A 27915-nucleotide genomic window follows, 5' to 3' on the forward strand; every position below is an offset into this window, starting at 1 on the left:
GCTTTCCAAAGGGAGCAGAGAGCTTCTCCAAGGGGCTCGCTCTGAGGCTGAGGATGCTCTGCATGGGCTGCCAAGGAGGAACAGGTCCAACTCTCGATGGGAGCCCTTGTCCCAAAGCCTTTGGTGGGGCAGGCTGAGCTTGGTGGCCAGGTGGCTCTGGGAGCTGCACGGCAAAGCTGAAAGAGGCTTTCTCCTCCACTTTGTGATCCCGCAACTCATTCCCAGCAGTTCTGCATTCCTGTATCCTTCTTCTCTTACGCCACCTGCCCATGTCTCCTGCTCACAGCAGCGATCAGGGGACCAAGGAGTGCAGCAAGGCACAGGCACACCGAGACCAGAGGTGGCACCTACATGCACCATGATAAAAGATTTGTGGTAGTCCCTCATGAGACCCCATTTGCAAGCTCCTTCAGCGGCAGTTCATCTTTAGAAACAAACCTTATTACTTTGTGACTGCACCAGGATGCACCAAGTACATGCCTTTCCTGCCCCGACCTGCATAGGCTGCAGGTTTTGGGGCAGATGGGGAGTTCGTGCTGGGCTAAAGCATCCCAGATTCCTTGGCTGGATGTTGGAGAATTTATACACACCATACTCTGCAAATCTGGGAGGAAGCCGCTCCTTATTTCATTACCTCCTGATGCACAGGGGGATCCTGGGCTTTGTTTTTGCTGTGAACTCCTAAACCCATCCTGCGTCCCCTGTCTGGCTCCACGGCAGGTGAGAGGGGAAAAAAGAAAGCTTGTGTTGACTCTGCGGGTGCTCTTCGCAAGCACCAAGCACTCAAGTGGTTTCTGCAGCTGAGTAAATAGGAGGAAAGCCCGTGGTGGATCTGCTCTGTCTACACGTGGCCTCCTCGCCCTCCCACCAGCAAGGATGAGCAATGAGAGCCCTGCTGGGATCTCCACCCTGAGAAAACACCCGGAGAACGGCGAGGGTGGGCTCCATGTGTAGCTCCAGGTGCTCTTAGTGTCTTGGGAACCAGAAGCAAGGAAGTCCTACACCAAGCCAAGGATGTCTCCTTGCCTTGGCCAGCAACATTGGGCAAGAGATAATATCAGCGAGGGCATGGGTTAATGAAGGTTGGGGAGATGGCAGCAAGACCAGGGTGGGCTTCCAAAGCTTTATCATTACACCTAGAGGGCTATTAATGATTTTTGCTTCTGGGGAAACCACCCTGTACACATACAGATGAGTTGGAAGAGTAGCACTGAAGACCCCTACATCGCTGAAGGGCAGTGTAAGGGTTTGAGCCTGGCTAAGCTCAGTTTTCATCTTCACAGGAGGGATGAGCCCAGGTGGGATGGGGCCACCTCCGGTCTGTGCTTGCTCAAAAAGATCAAGGAGGCATCCAGACCCCACGAAACCCTGCACCCCTTCTGGTTCATCCACCACAGGCACCTGGATTTTCCACCCAGCCCTCAATTATCCCCAAAGACGACACCTCCCATCTCCCCATCAGGGCCCGGTGCCGCGATCCCAGGAAAACATCAATAAGCCCGAGGAAATTCAGAGAAGAGCGAAGCAAAATATTATGATGGAACCAGAAAGACCGACTTTCTGAGATAATGTGTTTAGCTTGGCTTATCGGCAGCTCAGCGGGGACGCGGCAACTCGACGGCCTGCAAATATTTGAAGGGTGTAAACAGCAGGGACAAGAAGGAAATCACCAAGTGGGTTTGTGGAGTAGGATGAGCAGGAACGGGGTGAAGGCATCACCCTTGACACTTGCTGACCCAGGTTCAGGTCTCTCCATGGATGATCTACACAAGCTTCCTCATCCTATAGCTTCTCTACAGGTCTCTGTAGCACCCATCATGGCTTTTTGGGACTCAAGAGAAGCACACACAGCCCTTATGTTGGGTTTCACCCCTGTGGATACAAATACGGGGAAGGTTTCTAGCTATTGCTGCAATTTTAAGCCCACCAGGGCAAGGGCAAGTGGTGTCCATCAACACCCGGCCCTGTTCAGGCCGCTGACAACGAGCCCATTTTGCCACCTACATCCTGTTTTTCTTTTCCGTCACCACCGGCTTCGAGTCTCATGAACAGATAGGTGATGGTTTTCAGCTGAAACCTTGGACAGATGTGGCAACAAAAAACAAATTTTGTTCATCTGTGTCAGATCTGCAAACTTATTTCCTTGGAGTAAACAACCTTTAAAAAAACCTCAGCCCCTGAAACGATTCGCTTTAGCATTTCATAACTATGTTTGGATTTCTTCAATTCAAAGTGACATTTATTTTCAGATTGGAGGGGTTAAAACAATAGCTCCGAGTCCAAATATTTAATTCACAGTCAAGGAAAATATTTACTCATCTTTCAAGCAAAGTCCTCCTCCAGCTTTGCAGATCTCCCAGAGAACCCCCTAAAACATTGACATCCTCTTCGAGGGTGACTCAAACTGCTCTGACTCCCCGTAGTGACGTCGCTAAACCCCGAATGAGACGGACACAGCCCAGTAAGCACCCAAAAAATGCTTACGGAAGGGAAGATTCAAATTTAGAGTGGCTGCCTCTCTATAAATAGCCCGCAGAACTAAAATACATTCCACTTTGGCTGGAAATGCCTTTGGCCTCGTGGTCATAAACACTCCTGCCTTTTATACTTGAACCAAATATTTGGTTTCTATAGTTATAACGCCGAGTGCCCCGTGGTCTTTATTTTTAATCCGCAGTGTTTGCATGAAGAGCTGGGCAGCGGTTTGCGGGGACGGTGGCGGAGTCTGGACCACAGGTGCATCATTAAAAATAAACCTGTGAGCAGCCCCAAAAAGCTCTCCCCAAAGTGGCTGAACGTGCACCGAGCTTCACTTGTAAACACCGCCTGGCTTTCAGGTTTTTCGCTAAGTGCACCCGGAGTGAAAAAGGCCAAGGAACCAGCGATGGCTAATAGAATAATGAGGCTCTGTCCTGCTAATCTGATGTTCTCAGAGCACTTTGCGAGCATTCATCATCCCCCCAGCGGGGCAGGTTGCGGATCGTCGCTCCGAGCGCGTGACATCGGAGAGGTCGGGTAGCACCGGGGGGGGCTGAATTGCTTTATATATATACACGGATATATAAAAGTCACATCCATCTCCCCCAAATTTGTCTTCAGAGGAGCCTGTTTATCTTTCCGACAGCGATACACATGAAAGGGCTATTATTCGGCGCGGAATAAATCAAGCACCCACCCGCCAGTGCTAATGATGGAAGGAAAAGGAAATTAAAGGTGACCCGCGCGGCGTCGAGATCACAGGATAACTCCCCATCCATTTACCATAATTTAAGGCGATTAAATCCTGCCTGTAAGAACTAAACGGGTTTCAATTATCGTGGCAGCCCACCCTCAAGATGCTCGTGGGGCAGGAGGTTGGGCTTCCTAAGGGATGCCTGGAGGGGTTGGTGCAGACTCGGTTTCTCCATCCTCCCGAGCAGCGAGCCTGAAAACATGCACACAGGTGTTTTTTTCTGGAGAAAACCTAAATTCAGCTTCTCAGCAAAGTCACGGCCATTGAATGGATCTGAACTGACTTTAAGGCATGACTGGGCAGGAAGGGTGGAAGGTGCCCAGCATCTTCTCACCCAGGGATTCCATCGAAGAGAGTGCCAGGTGCCAGAAATGAATAAAAATGGCAACAAAACACCCTGAGCAACGTTTCATTATTAGCGATTATTGATATTGATATTGATATTGATAATACACCACGGGGAATGCTTCATTATTAGGGATCTCCACTAGCTGTCGATGGCATTACGGCAATGCCTGCAGTAGATGCAATTCCTAATGCTGATTCCTAATTCCTAATTCCTAAATCATCTTCTGGATGGAGGAGCAGCTCACATTTTTATTACAGGTGGCACGCTCCTGCACCCGATCCTGAGGGGATGATATAGGTCAATGTGCCACCCTACACACCCGACAATGTGAAGTTCTTGCAGCCTGGGACTCCCAGATATCCACTTCTGCCTCTACACCACTGCACAAAGACAAGGCAAAGCCGAATCTGGCAAAAAACACCTGGAAATCACAGGGATTTATTATCATCCAATAATGGGAGGCAAAATATTTTAAATTGCCCCGGAGGGGTGGGTTGCAGTGTGACTCACAAGGTCTTGACCTCTTGCTCCCTTGGGGGTGTGTGGATCCTGAATTATCCCAGGCCAGGGCTGTCTGCCCAGCGCAGAATGAGAAAAATGGGCAATTCTGGGGGAAAACAGCACAGGAATGGGCACGAGTATGGATATCCCGGGTGAGATTAACGCCTCTTTCCCCGGCTTTTTCTCACACCGTGGGGAGGGCAGAGTTCAACCACCAATTTTTGCTCAGCAAAGGCGTTTTCAGCAGCCCCAACAACTCCAACCTGGCTGTTAGCTCCCTGAAACCGATGCAGCACGGCTCGGCGCTGCCAGCCCTCCCTCCGCCCCTCTGCGGCATTCAAATTCCCTGCACACGCTGCATCGCCGGCTCCGAGACCTGCGGTCGCTCGGCGCTATTGATATTTCAGATTTACCGGCAGACGTGGCGCGGGATGCACCTCCAGGAAATCGCTGCCGTTATTTAATCACCCCCCACCCTCCCTTGGATTCCCGCTGCATTTCAAAGCAGCGGTGGGGGAGAGACGAACGTCACTCATAGAAGGGATTTGCTTAGCCGTGGGTTCAAAGAAACGCGGAGTGGTTTTAGGATGGGACAGAAATCCCATTAGGGGCTATAAAATCCATGCTCCCACCAGGGAGCCCTGAGGTTTATTTGGGTGAGAATGTGTAAACGGCAATGACTACAAGCATTACTTCACCACAGGGCACCACGCGAAGTATTTAGGAACCATCCATGGCTATACAAGAAGAGTAATGAGAACCACACCTGGTTTAGGATTTTATTTCCCACTTCTAGCCTCACAGGCTATAAAGTGTTTTTCCCTGCAAATTTTTGGACCAAGGTTGGACCAAAAGCTGATCATGCCATGCATGAGCAGGAATTGATGGATATTTTCAGAATAAGATTCTCCTACAGGGGCTGTAGCTCAGGTTGGGTTCAATAACCTACTCCATGCGTGTCTTTGCCTCTCATGTGTCCGAATGCTTTATGCAGCTTGGGAAAAACTCAAGGAAATAAATATTTAGAATCCTAGAATCATTAAGGTTGGAAAAGCCCTCCAAGATCATCTGCTCCAACCATCCCCCTACCACCAACGTCACCCACTAAACCATGTCCCTAAGCACCACGTCCAACCTTTCACTACAGAAGTTTAAAGTGAAGCCAGGAAAATGCAACTGCTTTTAAGGAGTCCTGGAATGAGAGAAGGGAAGGGGACAGGAGAACAATGTCCTTGTGGGATGATGCTCCAGAGGCAGGGAGCACCAAGGAGAAGGTGCAAGTTTTATATGGGACAAGGCACGTTTTCAACAGCCAAACCTGCTCCTGCACAGCCCAAGTCATCGCTGAAACAGAAATAAAAGTCTAGGGCCAGATTCTCATCTCAGATGCTCAACCTAAAATCCAGACAAGTTCCACTGGCTTCAAGCTGTCCTGGTTTACAGCTCCCTCAAAGGCAGGTTGCAAGGACCACCGTGGCCATCAAAAGGTGCAGCACCCCAAAAACTCCTCCAGTGACCATTTCCCTGTCACTTGTCTCGGCAATAAGTGCTTCTACAAGGAAGCCACAGCTCGACAGCAGCGATGCTCCCTGGTTTTCAGGAGGAAGACCTGAAAACCTGCTCATATCTGGGAGATCTTGGCTTGGAGATGCTGAAGGCCCACCTGGGATCTGCTAGCCTGGGCTATGGTCAAAAGTCTGCCAGGTCTACCTTGCCCCCGAAGAGTGGCTGGTCCTATACACCCCAGGGAAAGGTGGAGGAATCCCCAGAAGAGTGAAATTGCCTGTTTTGGGGAAAAGCATCCACCTGATCTAGGCAGCAGAGAGCATCTTTGGCATATGGGTCATAACCACCCGCTGAGTGCAGCTACAGACAGTGCAGGGAGGCAGATCAGATAGCAGTGCTTCCAAAGCTATTTCTCCATACTTTAATATCATTAAAAAATTGATAATCTCCTCCTCTATAAAAGCACGGCTCCCTCTGGGAACATCTTTGGCTGCTGCATTGACCCAGAGCAATCCTGAAGCCGGCTGAACCAGGCGATGGCAATGAAAAGTGGCGTTTCGGAAACCCAACCCAGGGTGTGCAGGGATGGAGCTGTGCCCCGAAAAAAAAAAGCTGCCAGCAGCTTATTTAACCTTTAGGTGCCAGTGCCATGAGATCTCAGAAAGAAGGACTGACATGCTCGTTTCTTCTCTCCTTGTTTTTCTCCTTTGTTGAGTGTTTTGGAAACTTAATGATGATTTTTTTAATTTTAATTTTTATTTCTTTTAAAGAAATGCCAGCTGCAGCTGGGACTCATCCTCAGCCCTTTGCCTGGTGTTATTTTACCTTTTGTTTTCCTGCCAGCTCTCCGGGGACATAAAGAAAGTGCTTACAGACTGTGCCCTTTTGGGTGAGGATAGCGAGAGGAGCTCACCTCTTGCCTTCTGCACCCAAATCTCACCTTGTCCCCCTCTTCATCAATTTATAGTAACAGGATAAGATAAGCAGGGAGCCTTTGGGGCTGTCACATACTCTCCCTTGCCAACACTATGGCATTAACACCCCCAAAAATCCCATTATCACACTATTTCACCTACCGGTTGCAATGCCTGGGGTGTCGGACTGTTGCTAGCTCACCTTCACGGCAGCAACACCCATGGCTGTGCTGTACTGGCACTGCACAATTTGCCTGATCTCGGAAGCTAAGCAGTCAGGTGTGGTTAGGACTTGCACCAGAGATCCGTGGAATTATACTTTAATATTCAACACCTTCAGATTCTGCAAGACAACTCATCTTGCCTTCATTATTTCCTCGCCCAGCTCGTGTGAGCGGCCGAGGATTTCTCCCAGTCTCTTCTCTCCCCATCCCCTCTGCTGACAGATAACTGACATGAGGGGGATAAAAAGCTTTGGGGAGGGAGGGGAGAGGAAGAGTCGATTCTGCTCGGGATCAATGCATCGCCATCGAACGGGAGGGAGAGGGCTGGAGCGGCCGTGCCCTCGGGAGCTGTCTGATCCATCAAACCCGACACTCCCCGCAGAGGAGCTGGCCCTAGAGGCCAAGGCAGCCCCTGGTTATTTTTAGGAAAAGCTTCCCTCCTCTGTTGTCCCTTTCATGCAGCAGGAAATCTTTTCTTGGACATTATGTTAAAAGAGAAGGCAGCAGACAACCAAAACAACACCTCATTTCCTGGATTCTTCCTCTCCATCTCGCTTCTCTCTTCCCATTCTCCCTGTAGCTGTTATTTTGTTTTGCTTTTAGGGCATGTCCCTCAGCAGCTTCCACTCTGCCTCCAGCCCCTCTCCTTGCACACCTCTATTATGTTAATATTTACTGCAAGGAAGGAATAAAATGCCCCGAGTGATGCTCCTCCAGCACCTGGAGCACCTCCTTGAGCAGGTCCGACCCCAAGTGCTACCCAACGAAGGAAGGCGCGGCGTTGACTTTGGCCAACGGTGGACGCGGCCCTCGGGGTGCAGCCTCTTCCATGTCCCATATGCTCCGTCCGGAAACATAAACTCTCTTTCTATAGGAAAGCAGGTTATCCTGGGGCAGAGGAAATGTTTCCTCTTCCCGGCAGGATGTTTGCAATGAGCCCAGAGCGAGGTATGTATAGAAACCTCCCGACGCGGCTGCACCTCTGTGGAGGTTTCGGCAAACATCTCCCAGCAAATGGCCTGAATCAACGCTAGCGCCCCAGGACTGAAAAGAGCCAGCCCGAGGAAAACAGACAAAGATGAACATTAAAAATAACATTTGACACTTGCCAAAATTAGGCAGGAGCTCCCTGAGTAGCCACAGTGATCAATAAAGGTATGGGGGAATCCCTGCAGGTAGATCTCCACATCTGGCTGAGCTTCTCAGTATCCCCAAAATCCATGGAGATGGGCACCCAGTGCCCACTTTATTATTCCTCCTTCCCACCTGCATTTCTCTCTAGGATAGAAAAAGTCTTTCCAAATCTTTGCCAAAAGCAAAGCTTCTCTGCAAAATACTTTGGTTTTGAAAAAGTGGATTTTTTTTTTTTTTGTCCCCAAAAGAAGATTTACCAAAAAATCCCCAGCTAGGTCTGTCCAAACAGTTGAGATCTCAGCTCTTCATCTGACAGAAAGTGTAGATCTTGATGCACAGCTCTGTGGGGTTCATGATGACCCTCTCTTCTAGGTTTTGGGACTGCAAATAAAATTTAGAAGAAACTCAGACTTTTTCAAGCCAGTCCTAGAAATGTCCCTTGACTGCACAAGGTTTGCCTGAGCTCTTTGGCGAGAGTTTTGTCCCTCTTTTACACCACACTGAAGATTTCCTGAAGTGCTCTGGAGAAGGCTATTTGGAAAAGAGAAAAACCCCAAAGAAATTCAGTGCCCAGGAAGGAGCTTTCCCTGCGTGGCAACAATTTAGGGATTCAGTAACTTCAGGGTTCAGAGGCTGCTCTGAACCCTGAGCCTGCACCTTTCAAGCTCCTGAACAAACACGGCTCAATTTTACCTGAAAAACAGTTTATTTACCCAAATGTTTCATGGGCTTACTAGAGAAACCACAGCTTCACCCTTTTGGTCATCAACCCACAGCCTCCAACACCACTTGCACAAAGTGTTAAAGGGGTGAATGAGCAGTAACTCCTTTTAGGTGTTGAAAAAAATGTCTTTTGTTGCTCTGTTCTAGACCATACATAGCTGTAATTATTTATCTGCCCCCATTTTCCTATATATGAAATGCAGGCTCAGTGGCTCTGCCACTCAAGCTGCACCAGGGTTTGTAATCCCTGGGGCTGGGGTTAGGATGGGGAAACATGAGCTTGCCAATGCTTCAGCATCATAAACGGTTTTGACATGTCAAAAAGAAGTAAAGTAGGTATTTTAGAAGTCAGCTGAAACACAAATAAAAATAAATAGGCTAGGACAATATCCTTTTTTTCTTTTTTTTTTTCCTTTTTTTTTTTTTTTTTTAAATCTCATTCCTATGCCCTGTTAGCCTGCTGTGGGATGTGTTTGTAGTGGTGCACAGTTGGTTTTACCACTAATGATGGGTCAGCCCGTCGGGTTTTATTTTAATTTTACGACCTTTATGAGAAACTCTTCTGCAGCAGCGATTAAAATAGCAGCCGACTCCTGTCTGCGCAGCGGTGAAACCGTCTGACACCGACACAGACACACCACCAGGATGAAAAACATCACCCTTTCTCCTTTATTGCATAAACACTTTGCCCAAACACATCAATGCAAGCAGGTCTTGGGCTCCTGGCTCTCCCACCAGCCCTGCCCATCCATGCAGGGGACCCAGCGCTGTGTTTTCCTGTGGGGATATGAAGAGGGTGAGGACATGAAGGATGTTTTCCTCTGTGCTAGCAGCCTCCAAAACATGATGTGCTTATTCACTGTGTCTCCAGTTTTAAAGAATCACAGGTTAATGGTCTGCTGGGCTGCATGGGGCAGAGCAGGGCCAGCAGGCCGAGGGAGGTGATCCTTTGGGGTGCCCAGGGCCAGGCCCAGAGGTCCCGGGCCCAGCCTGGAGCCCAGGAGGTGCCCTCTGCCCCTCAGGAAGCACTGCTGGGCTGGGCGGGTGCCGGAGCCCTGGCACAGGCTGCCCAGAGAGGGGCTGGGGGCTCCTCCTTGGGGATCTCCAGCAGCCGCCTGGACGTGGGGCTGGGCGCCCTGCTCGGGGTGGCCCTGCTGGAGCAGGGCTGGCACCACAGGGACCCACAGCTGCCTGACACCACCAGCCACGTTGGGCTTCCATATCTCATTTCCACTGCATCAGTCCCACAAAGGCACCCCCAGCCCTCATCACTGTCCATGTGGCATCTCAGAGCCACCAAAAACCTGCAAGGCCCATCCTTGTGCACAGACACTGTGCTAGTCCTGAGTGAACACACAGCGTGCCAAATGGAAATAAAATTGAGCAGTAGGGCTGTGGGAAAGGATGGAGACATGCTTTAACTAGCCAACATTTTCAAAACTCTTTAATAATAATAATAATTAGCAGGCACCTGATGTTGCCAAAGGCCCAATAGTCTCCGTACAGAAACCCAGCTTCCTCCTAGCACCAGTTTGGGACCCACTCCTCCTTTCGACGGTCAGTAGCCGAAAGCTGTTGTTGCCCTACTTTTTTTTTTTTTTTTGAAACATTCACGTGAATGAAGTTCTGTTTGTGGAAAATTACATCACTTCAGCTGAAGGAGACTTCCTGCTTTTCTTTGTCTAATTATCGCATGACTGCTGTCTATTTGCAACACACTCGCTTCGGTATTTTGGGTTTTGCTACATCAGTGGTATCAGTGTTCACGAGCGTGCACAGGCACGGGTTGGAGAGTATAGGGACAAATTCTTGGCTAAATTCTTCCCTTTTCATAGCTTCCCTCCTGCTTTTGCCAAAACACACAAAGTTAAGGGGGCAGGTGATAAGGACATTTCAAATACCTCAGGCCAGGTCCTGGGAACTTACAGAAAAATGGGCAGAATTCACATCCTTTTAGAGAGCAAATCAAACAACCTCTTTCCAAAGGTTTGGGCTAAAATCCTGGATTTTAAGTCCTCCCAACTTCACACAGAATCGTCAGCTCCATCACGAGTGCTCGCAGGTACCTGGGTCTGAAGGCAGAAGAGCTGAACTGCAGGGCTCAGGGGACAGATTTCAACCTCAAGAAAGGCTTGGGATGCTTATGCAGTGCTAATGATGAGATAATTCAGAAATATTTCAAACCTGACAACATAACATACTAGCTCCGGCTGCAATTTAGTGCGTGTTACCGGGTTTTTCATTGCTTTTCCCTGGCTACGATGGATTCCAAGCTTGCAGTTATTATAGCCATTACATGCTTCATTTCAATGGGGGGTGCTTGCAGCTGTCACAACGGGCTGAAAATATATTCTTTATGTCAAACTGCACAGGAGACATTTCCTCCTTGAGTCACTGACAGGTCACCTCCCCAAACCAATTAGCTAATTGTCTAATATCACTCCCTGAAGAGCAAGAGAAATGAGTGACACGCGAATGAACTCTGCCCATAGAAAACGCTTGTTCTCTCTCCCTCCCTCGTCGAATTTTTTTTTAAAACCTTAATTTAATCTGTCGGCCATTCCAACAAACGATGCAGTGTGCCTGCCCGGTCCTTGCATGTTGACTTTCTGCCAGGCCATTTTATTTTATTTTTTTCTTAAATGAAGGAGAATAAAAATTAATAGTGTTTCCTTCCTAGTATATATAGAAACTCGAGGCAGCTACAGGGGGTCATCAGCGGCCATCAGCTCGTTCCCAAACCTGCCATTAGCTCCTTCTGGGTTCGAAGCAGCTCAACCCTGACCCTTGAGAGCTGGCAAGGCTCTTGTTTAACGTGGCCACATACCTGTGCCAGGTTTGGGCTCAATCAGCTGGGATAAGAAGTGTTGCTTTACTCAGCAAAAGTGCTCCTTATGTGAAGCCCTTCCCGGCCATTGCTTCAAGAGCTGTTTTTATTTCTCCTAGCAAAAGCGATGCAAGGAGAGGGAAATAACAAAGAAAGGTTGCTGAGCTCCACAGAGAAGCCCTGTGCTTGCCCAGGGACAACTCCCATGCTGCTTGATGTTACCAGAGCATGAATATCACGGATGATGTACTCCAAAATGCTGTTTGTATTCACCCAACTGGAAAAAACTGCTTGTCATGGCTATCACGATGTGACCTCGACCTTCTACAATCCCCTCTTAGCACCGTGCCTGTGTAGTAAGACTGCTAAATCATGCTTCACCAACCTGAAAGCCCTCTAGGGGGAGATGCCTGGCTCGGCGAGAGCAGTGGGTGCTGTTTATCATGAGTTTAGTATTGTTTTCTAATGTTTTTCTCAAAATGTCTCCTGTAATGTCCTTACAGACAGACTGGTGGGCTTCTGGTGGACACCAAGTCAACCACAGACCAGCAACGTGGCCTCATGGCAAAGATGGCCACCAGCCTTCTGGGCCGCCTCAGGCAGAGTGTTGCCAGTAGGCCAAGAGCGGAGATCCTTTCCCTCTGTGCAGCACTGGTGGGACACATCTAGATTCTGGCTCCAATTCTGGGCTCTCCAGTAAAAGACAGACACAAACACTGCAGTGAGCCCGGCCATGAAGATGCCGAAGGGCCTGGAGCACCTCTGCCATGAGGAGAGGCTGGGCCTGGAGCAGAGGAGGCTCCGGGGGCTGCCAGCCATGCCCCAAAACACCTGATGGGGGAAATTAAGACCAATAATAAAACATTCATGCTATGATTAACCTGAAGCCTTGCCTTATGGGGATCCAGAAAGGATAACTACAGGGAAGATGTTAATTCTCTCAGATATGGCTCTACCAGAGGCAGTAGGAGTATCTCAGACAGACAGAGATGGTTAGGGCAGGGATGGGGGCTGCTAATTCATTTTTTAGGCTTGGTGCTGATGGATTTGAAACAAAACCAGTCAGCACAGCAGGAACGTCCTACAAAATGGTATTTGTTGACTTTACAGAGTTTTTGTATGGGGAGGGACAGATGAAATAAGCTGATAGCAGACAGTAAAATGTCTTCAGGACGGGAGGACAACGAAACCAGTGGGAAGAAACAAGGAAAATGAGGGCCCTCTCACGAACACTATCCCAGGAATGCTCCTGCCAGCTACAGATTTTAAGCCTTGCTTGAGCTCCTCCAGATGGGCTGAACTTGGCTCCAGCAGCCCAGTGCATCACCCCAATCCCCTTGGCACTGACCCAGTTGCTCGGTGTTTGCTCGTTAAACCGGCATCCTGAGGGTTAAGCACATCAGAAGAACCTGCCTCGACACATTGCTATCCATTCCTTTTTTTTTTTATCCCTTGGAAAATGCTAAGTCACTCTTTAGCAAGAGGCTAGGAGAGAGGTTGCTTAGGAACTAAATCACTTTCATTCTTAGACAGTGATTCTAGCTGGCACCCAGGGCAGCCTGGAAGCGTTCAGCCAGGGGCCGGGGCGCTGGGAAAGGAGCTGCCTTACATCAGCAGTGAGCAATGGGCTGTGGGGGTCGTCCCTGAATAAAAGAGCAGAAGCCACCTCTGCTCCCTGTTTCTCTAGATAACCGTGCAAGGCTCGTGTAAGAAACCACCGGGTTTGCTCCAAAAAAAGAGACCAAAAAAGTATAAATCAGCCAGGTTTGGGCAGTGTCACAAGAGATGGTGTTTAAGGTTGTGTAGAGTGTCAGAGCTTCTCCAGTCTCCAAGTCAGATATTTTAGAATAAGTGAATCCAGGACCTCCAAAGAGAGAACCAGATGCCAAGTGGTACACCAGACCGCTCACGATATCTTAAAACCACCCACCAGAGTTGTCCTCCTTTAGGAGAAAACACCACAGAAAAAGACTCGTAGCTTTTAGGGAGAGTTAAAAACTTCTAGGGACCGTCCTCCAGGATGCACGAGGGCAAAGAGAAGTTGTGCCGACGAAGCTGCCCGGTCCTGTCTGCCCAGGGGAAGCTATTTCGAGGGAATCATGTGAAAAGAGACCAATGAGTCAACATTTCGGACCTGATGAACTGACAAAAGCTGCAGGAAGAAGCCGAATTGTCAGATTTCCACTGTGTGTGCACTTGGGGAGAGGACTCGTTTGACCGAGCCATGCAGGAAAGCTTTGGAAGCTGCAAGGTAGGAACACAAGAAGTGGAAGTCCCCTTCTCCTCTGCTGAGACAGTCCAGCAGCTCTCTGACAGCCCTACTGAAGACTTTGCACCATTAACGCTTGACTTGAAACATGCTCAGCTTCCAGGCTCTGTAAGAGAGGAGGAAATCCCCCATTCTGCTCATCATTTCTCTGCAGTGTGCCAGCAGTCTCTGGAGGGTTGGGGCAGGAGGAGAGGCTGATCCAAAGGGATGAGCAGTTGATAAGGACCTCATCAGCACTGCCCTGTATCACAGGTGCCATCTAGTACTTAATAAAATCCAGTTTTGGTCACCCCAAGCATATAAGAAGGTGTAAAATGCTGGAAAAGCACAAGCAGAGGAAGCTGCCCTAGATAAATCATTGTTCCTGCATCGCTTTCATCATAAGCTCAAGGGAACCAGATGCAAATCTTCTGCTGAACTTCCCACATCCACCTGAAATACCAATCTAAACCCACCACTAAGCCAAGATGACAGCTAGACTGCAATCCAAGAGCTGCTAAGGTTGGACTGGACAATGTCATGTCCTTCTGGATGTTCATGCTGATGGACAACCAGAACCTTTGCTCTCTTGGTTTCCCCCAAAATACTTAAAACAAGCAAACAGATAAGGAAATCAACAACCACACCCCAGCTAGGACAACATTTGACACCCCACAATGCCTTCTGAGAAGGATTTTCAGGAGCTGAAAAAATAAAACAGCAAATCATGCTGGAAAGACAGATGATAATTTTTCAAAATAGTTTGCTCCCTCTCTTGTGCTTCCCTGAGCCCAGCAGATCAATGTGGAGCCACGAAGAAGTGTGTCCAGGAGGGGACAAATGAAGCTGCAGGGACCAGCTGGGCACTTTGGATGGGTGCAGAGCCTGTCAAGAGCAAGGTGAGGACCCCCAACCCCATCCTTTCACGTGTTGGTCCCATACTCTATCACAGCTGTGTTTAGGACCCAGTGGAGTTTGGGATGAAACGTGATATCGTTGCAAGCATCCTCTCCCATCCTGCGGGACTCAGATGGCAGGAGAAGTGCACGCTGAAGCAAAATTATTCCCTGATGGATAAAACAGCAGCTGACCAACCCGAAGGGCAAAGGCACAGGGCCAGTGAGCTCTCCTTGCCCACCCGTGGGCATCGCAGCAGCCTCCCATGTGCCACAGAGCCTCCCAGGTCCTAATTTGACGTGCAGCCCCTAACGAGATCAGCCCCGATGATTCAGTTCGCTATTAAATCATCATTTACTGCCCTGCCATCAGCTCCAGGACAGAAAACAACATAAGTGTCCAGAGAAAGAGCCCAAGGAGAATTCAGCCGGCGCTGCCACACGTTTCAAGCTCGGTGGTGTAAACCAGCCTGGAAACCCACGTTTCCTTTATCCAGGTCAGGGATTTTTTGGCCAACACGGCACGGATGTCGAGGAATAACACATGCAGCAGCTTGGGCTTACTTCACTCAGATTCATCGTGCTGGCTGCAGACAGAGGTTGGAGCCCACCAGGCAGGGAGCGTTTAACAGGCAGGGAGCCCACCAGGCAGGGAGCCCACCAGGCAGGGAGGTGGTGTGGGCAGGGAACGGTCTCTGTGTTATAGGGTGATGGATAAAGCTGGAACAGAACCTCCTGCACCTGTGATATTCTGCTTTTCTCACCTGAATTGCTAAAACTCTCTCTTTTCTTAACAAAATTCCTTCTCACCAGCTGCCTCGGTATGCACACTGTTGTTTTCCCTTCGAGAAAATCTTGGCTGAGCCTCCGTGGGGCTGCGTGCCCTTCTCCCTGCAAAAAGGCATTGGGAAAAAGCAGAGGGAACGATGCACAAAAACGTGGGGCTGGGAAAGGTTGGGGAAAGGAACGGGAGGCTTTGCCCTGCAATTTGTTTGCTCGGCATCTTGTATTTGGATGGAGCAAAAGGTTTCATTTAGGGAGGGTAAGGGAGAGAAGAGGCTGTGTGTGAGAATCAGGTGGTGACAGAGGGCGGATGGCAGTGCTTTGCCCTACGGTTTTAAAGCCCAGGAGCCAGATTTTCTTCTGTTTTGTCACTTTTTCCCTTGGGGATCATGTTACGGGGCAAGGAGAGGGGACTTTGGGGGATGCTGCACCCCGTTTCCGTACGCTTATCCTCCTGGGGATCAGTGGGAGAGGGTGGGTGGGCACCCTGAGTAGCTTCATGGAGGGGTTTAGATTTGGCTTTTAAAGTCATCCTTGGACTCTGCCATCCTAATTCTTATTTATCCAAAGAAACAGCAGGAAAAGCCAGGCTCAACGTGATGAACTTGCATCACGCCGAGGAGATTTGCCTTCCTCGTGTTTACACAGCTCCGCGTCCATCTGAAAGGCATCACCGCCACCCTCCTCACGCGCTTCCCAAGCTCTCAGACACGCTTAAAAAAATACCACTAAAGAAAAAAAAAAGCATAAAAAAAACACAGAAAGCAATCAAAAAAAAGACAAAAAACCCCAAGCACCATCAACAAAACCCACCCCGCAGCACCGCACAGCGAGCGAGGCGCTGCGAGGCCACATGTTTTTGTGCTCACTCGAGCTCAGCCTCCTCCACAACCTCTCCTCGAGCCAAATGTTTCTGCGGAGCGCTGGAAAAACCCAAAAAAAACCTCCCCCAGCACAGCACGGCGGGGGCTGCGCCGGGGGGGCCCTGCCCGGCACTGTCTGGGGGACATGGATGAGGAACAAGTGCCTATTGTCCCTTGACGGGGCTGAAAGGAGGCTCAGTGGGGTAAAAATATAACGCGGAGAGGGTTTGGGCTTCCTCTGCTCTCTGCTTCCACCTTGCAAAGCTCCAGCTCTGGTCCTGCTGCCTGCTGCGGTGCCGAACCCCGATAAGTAGCTCTGAAACCACACCTCGAGCAAATGAGTCTTCTAATCCTCTCCCAAACGGGTCCGGACTGTTTTTAATACCAGTGGCACAATTGGGAGGGAGCCGAGAGCCGGGCGGCGTGTTGCGGGGTTGATAAAGGGCTGAGGGTGGTTTCCAGGGCAGGGCTGGAGTCGTTAAAAGCAAGAGTTTGCCAACAATTGCATTTTTATTTTTAATTTTTTAGGACAAAATCACAGCCAGCCCCGCCGGGGCACGCCGGCAGGTGATGCCCATCTGGTTTCTTCACCGCCTCCCCTTCCCCACGTGGGATGAAGGCAGCGATTTCTCCCAGGCAACGTTTTCTCGACGTTTTTCTCAACGTTTTGCACAGGTGCAACCTCCAGGAGGAGGCACGCTCTCCACTTCTCCCAGTTTTCCTGCAGAGACCTTGTAAAGGGTTACCAGCTCCTAAAGGTGGCTGCAGGAAAGCTGGGGAGGGACTCTTGGTCAGGGCTGGGGGGACAGGATGAGGGGCAGCGGCTGGAGCCTGGCAGGGGGGAGCCTTTGGGAAGAAATTGGGAAGAAATTCTGCCCTCTGGGGTCATTTTTCCATTGAAAAAAAAAATAACTAACATTGCTCTGCCATTGATACTCGTCTGCTGATGACATTCTCCTGGCGCTGGAGGGGAACGTGGTGATTTTGATACAAAAACGAAGCGAGGTGAAGGCTGCTCTCCGGGACAGATGATGCATAAACCAGCCCTGCGGCTCGGCTGGAGGCGAGGGAAGCCGCGGGGTGTCAGGAAGGAGCTCTGCCTTCCTGGGGAGGCCAATGGTTAAATAATCAGGAGGCAGACACGGCAGTTCTGAGCTTACCAGGACTTTCTGAGCTTTTTTTGGGGGGGTTTTGGCAGCCTGAGCTGGCCCCTCTGCTGTACAGCAGCCCCTCTGCTTGATGGAGGGATCCTCAACTAAAGAAAAGAAACTTTGAAGGCTTCTAGTGGGATTTATGTCAGCCAGGAGCTGAATCCTACATCTCCAAAGGGTATTGCTTGATTTATTTCTTCGAGGAGTGAGAACAGGGGAGAACCCATCCACTCTTGATGGGTTCCTCAAGCGAGTTGAAAAAAAAAAAAAGAGAACTCAAAAGCTCCCTTGCTTCAGCACCCTAGGACATGGCCTTTTATTGCAAAAGGGTAGAAATGCACGGGAAAAATAATAATCAACCTTCTTTGTTTGAGAAAACCCCCCCGAGCCACTCAGAGGATGCGCTGCTGTGGGGCTGGGGACGGGTGTGGGTGGCACCTCCTGGCACCGAGGGGCCGTTTGCGTTGGCAGCCGCGCCAGAAAGCCCCCGCACAACCTAGGGGAAACGGGACTAAAACAAAAAAGGGACAAAAAGGGACAGAAAGAAAGAAAAAAAGAAAAAAAATAATAAAAAAACCCACCCAGCAAATAAACAAAAGCATTCCTAATAAACTGGAAATGTCACACCGCATCAGGGATCACAAGATCGGGCGCGGAAAGGTCCAAGTGGCGAGAACACGCCGTGAAAAACAGATGGGAAAAACAAGCCGGGAAAGGTTGGGAGCGGGTTTCTGAGCTTCTGCTCCTGACACGAGTTTTAGAGATGGGGCTGGTGTGGCTGGGGAGCTGCTGAGTGAAACACCGGCCATCTGCACCGTCCCTGTAACCCCTGTGGAAGCCCAAAAGCTCAGGGACAGAGGGCAAAGCTTCATGCTTCAATCCCGAATCAGCCCGTTTGGGAATGGAGATTTTTCCAGCTTGCCGAGCCCAGGCTGGCTGCGTGTCGAGTCAGGTTAATAATGCAGCTTTTTATATCTTGGATTTGTTTTTTTTTTGTGGATTCCTGCTTGGAACAGGGCTTGCTCCTCGCTGCACAGCTGTGCTTCGAGGCCGGGATTCAGGCTGGGTTGCTGGGAGACTCTGCAGCACGGGGATGGATGGCCAAGGACTCGTAGAAGAGGTTCCTCAGCAAGCAAACGCAACAAGATCCACGCTGGGAAAAGCAGATTCCTGCTGACAAGCCTTAAATATTAAGGATCGAAAGAAGAACGGAAGACTGAAGTGAAACGGGAAGAGGTGGGGAGGTAAAACTCCTGATGACGAGCTTGGAGGAGCCACCAGACGGGACCAGCTTTTCCTCGGCCCTGTCTGACGCCTCCCAACCTCACGAGATAACCAAAATTTATTTTTTTAATGCAACATCTACCCCCCTCCGAGGGTATGAAGATGGAGCCGAAGCGAGGGCTTGGCTCAGGTGCCTTGCGACGTGGGAGGGGTGGCGAGGGAATGCTTCCCAAAGCTCAGCCCCAACGCTCTTGTTTTTTTTTTTTTTTTCCTTCTGAAATTTGACAAATCCAACTGATTTCCTCTACTCCTTTGCATTCCTGCGTGCTCTGGGGCTCCAAGAGATGCCTGGCAGGAAGTAGGAGCGATCTCCAGGGAGAGCTTATTTTGGAGAGCCGGCCAAGCCGAGCCTTCAAACTTCTCGTCCTCGTTACTCCGACGGAGACGGGCCAAGGCGTTCCCACAGAGGGCCAGATCCCTTCTCACCCCGACGGCTTCTTGGTGCCGGCAGGGAGGTGTTTTTAGGGCTGAGGTCCTGAGACATGGGCACTTTGGCCCTTGGATACACTTGCCTTCAAATTTCAGAAAGCAGCTCTTAATTCTGCGCTACTCACACCGCACGAGGCCAAGGTGGATGGAGAAAACTATTATTCACTTCACCCCAAAAATGTATTAAAAAAAGCACATGGACATGACAAAAAATTGCGCAATGATAGCTCGGCACACCTGTAGTATCAGCGTGGCAGTCGGACATCGCGGAGCCACGCTGCTGAAGAATTGCATTTCCCGACGTTAATTGCACCATCCATTTTTTCCCCCTTTTACAACTCCTCTTTTATAACTTAAAAAAAAAACATTTAATAGCCGTCCTGCAGCTCGTTCCTTAAGATTAATACGTCAAAACAGAAACACCGGGGAGTATGCAAGGAAGAAAATCATCCTAAAACCCTCCTTCGGCTGAATTTAATCTCTATTAGAAGCCTTAGTCACGATGGAAATGTATTTACAACCACAGACCTCCCCTAAATTACCTTAACAGCCTCTCGCTGATGCTCTGATGGCCAAAACAGCGCCGTAAATTCCCGGCTCGCCGTACCAAATCACACGGGTGGCTGTTGCACCGCGTTTCAGCCCCAGCCACTTCCAAAACAGGGTGAGATTTTGTCTTGCTACCCAACCGAGATCACCTCCCGGCACAGAGGGGTGCACCGAAATGGGAGGAAATGCCCCGAAATAGGAGGAAATGTTCAGATTTGTGCTCACAAACCTGCTGGCAAGACCCTGAGGAGCCTACAGGCTCGGTTTTCCCCCTCCTTTCCCATGTCTGATGGACTTTCCGTTTGTCTGGCAGCAGGGCTGAGTTGCTGAGCAGGCTGAGTTCCCTCCTCGCCTTGTCCCGGTGACTTCCAGGCTAAAAAAACCCTAAGAAACACCTTGAGTAGGAAACCCAAGGAGGAGATGGGATCAAAGGATGCTGGTGGCTGGCTCCCAGCTCCATGAGGGACTTGTTGCAGAGCCTTAAAGACCCGATTAATGCCCAAACGCTTCCATTCCTATGATTTTATTTCCTATTTCCAGGGACAGCAAAGAGCAACCTGGCAGCACAGAGGTGAATCCTTCAGAAAGCCGTTGGGTGCCCAACGCAACCCCAATCCTTGGCTGAGCTGGGACGTGCGACGCTGAAATCCTTCCCAATTCTGGGTTTGGTTTTGATGAGGGGGGGAGAATTCAGGAGCTGGGAGCGGCTCTGCTGGATCCACGCCAGGTGGGATCTCTCCAAAACGTTGGTGGAGATAAATCCACCACCAGGAGAAGCCTGGGCTCGCCTGGTTGAAAGCTCAGCTCACCAAATTTGCTCCTTTTCGGTGTTTTCTTCCCCAAATCAGCCCCTGCCATGGCAGATAGTGGCATCGCTCACATCTCACCCCCTTTACGAGGTGTCAATTCAGCAAGGTGGCCGTCCCTCGGCGTTTGGGAGCCCGGTCCCGTGCAGCTTTCCCAGGCTCCTCGTCGCTCTCGTCGCCCTTCTCCAAAGGCTCCGGTGTCAGGGGTCCACCCACGCACATTTCTATGGGATCACGGCCCGATTGCTGGCAGGGACGCTCCCCGCGCCGGCCAGCCTCGCTCTGTGCACGGCCTCAAACCTCAGCTCCCCTTTTCCGGGCTCCAACCTCACCCCATAACCTCCAACCTCCTCCTGGGATCACCCCGCATCACTTGACAGCACCTCCACCTCCTTGCTGCAGCCAGAAAACCCCAAACCAGGCGCTCCCCGTGCTCCCCCCATCCCTTCTACATCTTTTTTTCTTAATTTTCTTTATTTTATTTCTCCCCCACGGCTTTTTTTTTTTTTTTTTTTTTTGCCAGCAGCAATCACAGGCCGCTCCCTGTCTGCCGCTGTGGCTGATCTATGGCCGTGCTGGAGGTAGGGATGGGCTCCTGCCACCCCAGCCCCGCGCCCTGACCCCAAAACAATGAGCCCTTCTATTCCCCCCCTCACCCCGTGGAAACTCCGCTCTGCCTTGATGGGGGCAGGAAAGGCAGAAGGCAAGCCTCAAGCCCTCGATTCTTCTTCTATCAAAGCAAAAGCCTTTTTTTTTTTTAATTTTCATTTATTTCCCGGGAGCTTCCTATCTGGAGGGGTTTTTTTGGGAGCGACACAGAGAGCTGCACAAGACCCGGAATCAAAGGAGCTGTGTGCGGGGTGGATGGCACGAAGCGGGGTGGCTATTTTTTGCCATAATTACGCTGGAATCGGGTGTTTGTTAGGTCTGCCCCTGCCCGTGCTGGATGGCTTGCAAGCCCACAGGCCGTACGGAAGAGGGATTTGGGTGTGAGGTGCCCTAAATAGGGGCGCTGGGCCAGGCTTGGCAAGGGAGAGGCAGGTGTGGGGCAGCAGCTGGAGTTCAGCAGCCCGGATCTGCGGGCTCGGAGAGCACAAATCTTCTCCTCCGCTGTTATTTCCAGCTCGCCATATGGACGCGGGAGCTGGAACGCCACCAAGGAGATGTCTGAATTGCCTTCCAAAGCAAACGCCTCTGGAAAAGACTGGGTTGAAGTGGAACGAGGCGCACAGCGAGCGCCGGGATGCTGTCAGGAGGGCATCCCAGAGTCACCCGGGAGGCACGGTGGAAATATTCCAGGTGCCCCAAAAAGGTGCCGGGAAGCAGAGGAAATAAAGGAAAACCAAAAGGCTGAGCAGAAGGGATTTGTGTGAGTGGCTCAGGGGAAAAACAGGCTGAGCACGCAGGATTTGAACCCTCGGAGGCCAGGAGAAGGAGAGGCAAGAGCCTTTTTTTTTTTTTCTTGTGATGTTTCAGTCGCTGCCTGGCCGGCTGTGATGGGTGACAGAGGCACGGCCGCACAAACCAGGCTGACCTTGGGGAATTCCTCCTCGGACATTCAAAGTGGAATTCCTCCTTGACCTTCAGGTGCCGGCGTGGCTGCCTCGAGGCGTGCTCATGCCCTGGGTGCTCCTCCAGCTCTCGGGCCCCTCCCTGCCACCCACACCTTTTCCATTTTTGCTTGCTAATTGGGAATAAGAGAAGGGCCGCAGCACGGTGCTGCTCAGGGACTCATAGAAGAGGTGTAGGATGCTCCAGGAGCTTTTTTTAGGGGATGCTCGGCAGCTTTGGGAGCCTCCCTGGATGCTCACCCTGCAGTGAATCCAAGTCTCTCATCCTCACTTCTCCCTCTTCTCCATACAGAGACGCACAAAACCCGCAGAGGCACTGCAACAGGGCAGCAGGATCTCAGGAAGATGCCCTAAAACCCAGTTCCTAGCTGCGGGATGACCCCAAACACGAGTGCAGCCAAACCACCGCCTCGCTCCCTGCCTCAGTTTCCCCACCCCAAGCGGACCCCTCGGGGCAGATGCGGCCTCGCTGAACGCCCAACGCCACGCGCAGCGAGCCCAAGCCCCGGTTTCCTCAGCTGCTGCTGTCATCCAGAGAAATAATGAGCGCTCTGCCTTTGAGTCACTGCCATAAATGATGTGCTCCGGTCTGGTAAACACTATTACATCACCTCTCGCATCTGACACTCTCCAAAAGAAAAAGGAAACACACACACACAAAAAAAAAAAAAAAAAAAAAAGGGTTCCAGTAGGTTTCAGTATCGCTTCTGCTCTATTCCAAGACGAAACGAAGCCAGCTTCCTGCTGCGCTCTCCTCAAGTGCTGTTTGTTTCTGCACTCCCGTCCTGTTTTCTGCCACCATCAGTCTTCAGACTTTGCCAGGAGCATCGGGCGGCTCGGAAAGTCGTGACATAGTCACGACAGACAGCTGGGGATTCGGCGGAGGTGCCAGGAGGCAAACGCAGCGCTTCCACTCCCTGCACGCCACCGGAGCGCCTTGCCTCCGCCGCGGAACCCCCCCGCTGGCTTTTTCTCCATCCAGCACTTGAAAAATCTCCAAAAACGGGTGTTGTGGGAATCCAGGACCCTCAGAATGGAGAATTACACCCCAAAACCCTCAGACCTGAATCTCCAGCGCTGCTTTGTGCTTGTTGCCCCTTGCCTTGCTGCACCGTGCCCTGATCTGCCCTGCGAGTAGCTGCAAGCGCTCAGGATGCAGAGAGGTGGTGCCACGGGAGCTGGGAATAAAAAAAAAAAAAAAAAAAAAAAAAAAAGGCAACCCTCTGACCTGCAAAAGCCCTCCTGCGGCACAGCGAGGCTCTGCCCTCCTCTGAATCACAGGGACGGGGCTAAAAGTACGCCCGCTGCTCCTTTTGAATCACAGGGCTGAAGACGGGGTGGTTTGACAGCTGGAACAAGGCACCACGCCGCCCAGCTCAGGGCTGTCGAAACTTCTGCTCCGTGCTGGGTCAGAGGGCTTCCAAACCTCTCCCCTCGCAGCTTTTCTCAATGCTCCCCTCCCTGGCTGCAGCTCCAGCTCAGCACTCGTTGGCCAAGCATTTGGGCGGCCCGGGATGTCCCCGCACCGCCGGTCCCACTTCTGCCCCCATCCCACATCCTCACCCAGCGAGGATGCCCTAAAGGAGGGACATCGAGGATCCTTCAGGGGCCAGAAGAAGCCTTTCTGCAGGGATTTACCCGAGGAAAAGGATGGCAGGATCTCAGACCAGCCCCTTTAACCTCTCAAACCCTCTGACCTGGAGCAAGCTGCTCCTGTCTGATGGAAGATGACCGCTGCCGCGTGCAGCCAAACCTTCCTCCCAGTTAAACCAGTTGAGGGGAAGCACTAAGGGATTGTAAAACCAGTGCAGGACCAGAAGGGTTTGGTTCGGGCAGAATTGCAGCAGCACATCTTGGCCAGACAGAAAATCCAACGACTTGGGGGTACCCAAACACCCAGGCGAAGCGCGGTGATGTGATGACAGGAGGCCACGAGCCCCTCCACGACCACAGAAGTTATTTTTTACGTTGTTTTTCTACCAGAGAGCCCCTCCCTGACCCCAAATTGGTCTCAGACAGACAGACAGACAGACACAACCAGCAGGAGAGCACCAGGAGACGGTGGGCGAGCACAGGGCGGCACAACACGCACTGGTCTAGGCTCATGGGTCCCACAGCCAAAGCCAAGGGGGTTGTTTAGGGACCTGATTTTTCATTATTATTTTCTGCATCCCGAGCAGAAGTTGGCATTTTGGTGTCTCCACTGCTTTTGACCTTCAAACATCTGCTTGGCTTTCCCTACCAGCACTAGGGTGACATCTGTGGGGTTCATCCGAGCCTAACCAACTGTGGTCCCAAGACCGTAGGTCCCAAGACCGGGTTCGTAGCAAGGCAGAAAAGAGGCAGGAATGATCTGAGGCTGGAAGAGCTTGTGGTTGGCTTGGGGGAACACAACGGGAGAGAAAATCCCGAGCCCGCAGCATCACACACAGCACGGGCAGCCCGAGCAGGCCCTGCAGCGGGTACGGGGGAGCTGCCCGTGTGGACATGAGGAAGAAAAGTCAGCACTTTCCCCTCTTGCCAAAGATCTCCTTGAGAAGTAAAAGCAAAACAAAGCCGGGCTTGCAAAAGCACAGCGCTTCCAAGGGCAGTTTCAGCCCCACGCCCATGCGCGGACACGCACAGCTTGTCAGAAAAAAAATAAATAATAAAAATAAATCCATCATCTTCCCCGTGTCAACGCAGCCGGAGCAGGAACTTCAAACCCAATTAGCAGCATCCTGCAGCTCGAGATTCCTCCTTTGAGGTCTCCGAGCGGAATATAAACCAAAGGCACGAGGCGAGAGGCGAAGCCTTCCTGGTGAAGCCCTACAAAAGCCGGCGCAACGCCGCGGCGGCCTTTTGAGGGTGGAAACCCAAAGGCGCCCACGTGGCTTTGGGGCAGATCACAGAATCGGTGAGGTTGGGAGAGACCTCCACGATCAGCCAGTCCAACCTCTGACCTAACACCAACCAGTCCTCCCCTAAACCACGTCCCTCAGCTCTACGCCGAAAAGTCTTTTGAAGCCCTCCAGGGATGGTGACTCCACCACCTCCCTGGGCAGCCCATCCCGATGCCTCACGACCCTTTCAGTGAAGAATTTCTTCCTAATATCCAACCTAAACCTCCCCTGGTGCAATTTTAGCCCGTTCCCCTTCATCCTGTCTCTAGGAGGAGCAGAGATCCCCCTGAGGTCCATCTGCCGAGCTTCCTGCCCCGTGCACGCTGCGTGGGCCGGGCGGGCGCATCGCGGCCATGTTTCCTCCATCCAGGGAGGGAGGGAGGGGAATTAAGGATGTTTTGACAACACAGGTGGCTCACGAGGCTCTTGGGGCTGCAGCCGGATGAAAAGCAGCCTTATGCCCGTGGCTAATTATGCCCGTGGCTAATTAGCCCTCACCGGCGGCGTGGATTCGGCTCCCGCAGGAATGCCGGAGCACGAGGTGGGTGAAGCCCCGACGGGAGCACCCTTTTACGGGGCAGGTGCCGGGGAGCTAATGATGTTTGATGAGTTAAGGCCGCCGGTGACTCAGGACGAGCAATTAAGCTGATTTCTGCGGGAGGAAGGCGCTTTGCTCCATTAAGCTAAAAGCATCCTCCGCGGCTCAGCCCGTCCGCCACCCGGCGAGCCCACGGCAGGGTTTGGATGTTTTCCCCTCCAAAAAAACCGGACGCTTTCACCTTTGTCTCGGGATATTTTGGGGCCGGAGCCCCTCCCAGATCCGCAGCCTCACAGCGACCCTGTCCTGCCTCCAAGGGGACAGGGCACGCAGCTGTAGGGCTGGAGGCATCCGAAGGGGACGGCACCCCTCATGCCTATAGGGCCACCCCCATTTTGTGTTATCGTAACCCCAAACCACAGCCACCCCTCTGACCCTACCCCAGTCCATGAAACAGGTTTAGGGACGCCCACCGATCCCCAAAAAAACATCAGAAAGGATGATTAGGATGGAGACCCCTAAGGATGGGGGAGCATCCAGCTGGACGACCCCATTGGGACGCGATGTGCCGAGTCATGGGGTGGCAGCTCTTTGGGGCCAGGCTCCCGGCGAGCCCGTGGGGAGGAGGAAAGGCTTTCCTCAGACAGCGGGGACGGCGCCGGGGCTGGCATTTGGACCCTTTTTCTTTTACAACTTCCTCACAGGCGTTTGATCCCGCTCGGGACCCCGAGGGGTGACGGTGGGGCTGCTTGGACATTGCCCCATTAATAGGATCGGCAGGCGGGGAGGGGGAAGCAGACATTATACGGTGTGGGGAGGGATCCCCAGACGCTTTACCTTTCCCCCCAGGACCGAAGGCACCTCAAAAAAAACCCTTTAGGGATTTTAAAAGGGTTGCTGACACCCCTGGGTGCCCCCACAGCGGGGCTGAGCCGAGTCCCCCCAGCAGCAGGTGCACCCGGGCATGGAAAGGGGAAGGGGGGGGCTGTCCCAAAAGGGCCTCCCCTATCCCAAAGGGGCTGTCCTGAAGGGTCTCCCCCCATCCCAAAAAGGTCCCCCCCCCCGACCCCAAAAGCCACTCACGTATCGCCTCAACTTCTTCTCCGGCGGCGACTTGCGGAGCCAGCCGGCGCACACCACCTCGCCCCCGCTCATCGCCACCCAGCCGGCCGCTGCCTCCCCGGCCCCGAGCAGGAGGAGGATGAAGGACGAGGAGGAGGAGGACGAGGAGGAGGGATGGAGATGAAGAGGGAGGGACTGGGGAAGGGGGGGCACACACACAACGAGCGCCTCCCCCCCCCCCCCCCTTCTCTCTGTCTCTCTCCCTCCCTCAGCTTCCAGCCGCGGCTGCGGGCGGGGAAGCAGGAAACCGCCTCCCGGCCCGGCTCTCCCCGCCTCCCGGCCGGCTTTAAAGACACAAAACCACCCCTCCCTGAGGCAAAAGGGTGCCCTAAATCCCCCTCGGCAGCTCCCCGACCCCACAAGGCTTGCCCGACCCCACAGGAGTTGCCTCAGCCCGGCCCTGCCCTTACGGAGCCCGAGGTGGAAACTTTCCGGGCCCACGCCACCCCCCCCTCGGTTTTACACCCCCCACCCCTTAATTTTGCCCCTCAGATTTTGCACTAAACCCCCCTAATTTGAAGGTTTGGAAGCAGAAAGCCCCCCCAGAGAGGTTTTCACAAGGGTTTGGCAGGTTTGGAAGCAGAAAGACCCCCCTCAGAGAAAGGTGCCTGGCTGAGCTCAGGGCCCAGTGGGGGAGATGAGGGGGTCAGAGGGGTAGCAAAGGGGAAAAAAAAAGACCAAAAATCCCCCCCAAAGCCAAAATCAAACCCCAAAAAGCAAAATCCAAACCAACATGAGCATCGACAGCATCAAAATAACATAAAACCAACATGGAAATCAACAAGGTGCCCTTCTGAGCTCAGGGTCCCGTGGGGGAGATGAGGTGGTCAGAGGGGTAATAAAGGGGAAAAAATGACCAAAAAAAAGCCCCGAAACCAAACCAAAAACCCAACCCCCAAAACAAGAACGTCAACATCAAAAATCCATCAAACCAACATGAAAATAAACAAAAAAACAAAACAAAACAAAACAAAACACGAAGGCAAACCAAACCAATAAACCACGGCAGCAGGTTGTGGCAAAATCCCCCCCTGCCCTGAGGTAAAAAATAATAATAATTGAGGGGAAGCGATAAAAGCCTCATTTTTTATTTTTATTTTTTTCTTGTTGTCAGTAATGGAGCAGCACCCACTTCATCCAAGGTACTACGTCCCTTTACAGCCCTCTAACCCTCCTTTTGCTCCATCCTTAAACACAAACCCCTGGGCATGGCAGTGGGAAAAGTTGTTCTGTGCCGAGTCCCTTTCGCACTGCACCTGTTTTGTGGCGGTGTTTTTTTTTTTTTTTTTTATTTTAAGGAAATACAAACTGGGGATGGATTTCCCAGACCTGCCTCTCTTCGACGGCTCTGCCCCAAACCTGCTGGGGCACATTCAGTCATCG

The 27915-nt window shown here is 51.7% G+C and overlaps 1 protein-coding gene across 3 annotated transcripts in view; it reads right to left on the reverse strand.

The window, feature by feature from the left end:
* GAB2 (GRB2 associated binding protein 2) overlaps positions 1–26749 on the reverse strand; it is a 75507-nt gene extending 48758 nt beyond the window's left edge. For 2 of the 3 annotated variants that reach the window (XR_011102037.1, XM_068700779.1), the window contains exon 1: positions 26494–26748. Coding sequence is in view for 2 of the 3 variants with exons in the window: in XM_068700779.1 (XP_068556880.1) it covers positions 26494–26565 (72 nt within the window). In the remaining variant the exon portion in view is untranslated. Of the gene's footprint in view, positions 1–26493 lie in introns of all 3 variants that reach the window. The other variant, XM_068700857.1, reaches the window with a different exon arrangement.
* Between the last annotated feature and the right edge of the window lie 1166 nt (positions 26750–27915).

This window comes from Anas acuta, chromosome 1 (assembly GCF_963932015.1).
Source record: "Anas acuta chromosome 1, bAnaAcu1.1, whole genome shotgun sequence".
In the NCBI taxonomy this organism is placed as follows: domain Eukaryota; kingdom Metazoa; phylum Chordata; class Aves; order Anseriformes; family Anatidae; genus Anas; species Anas acuta.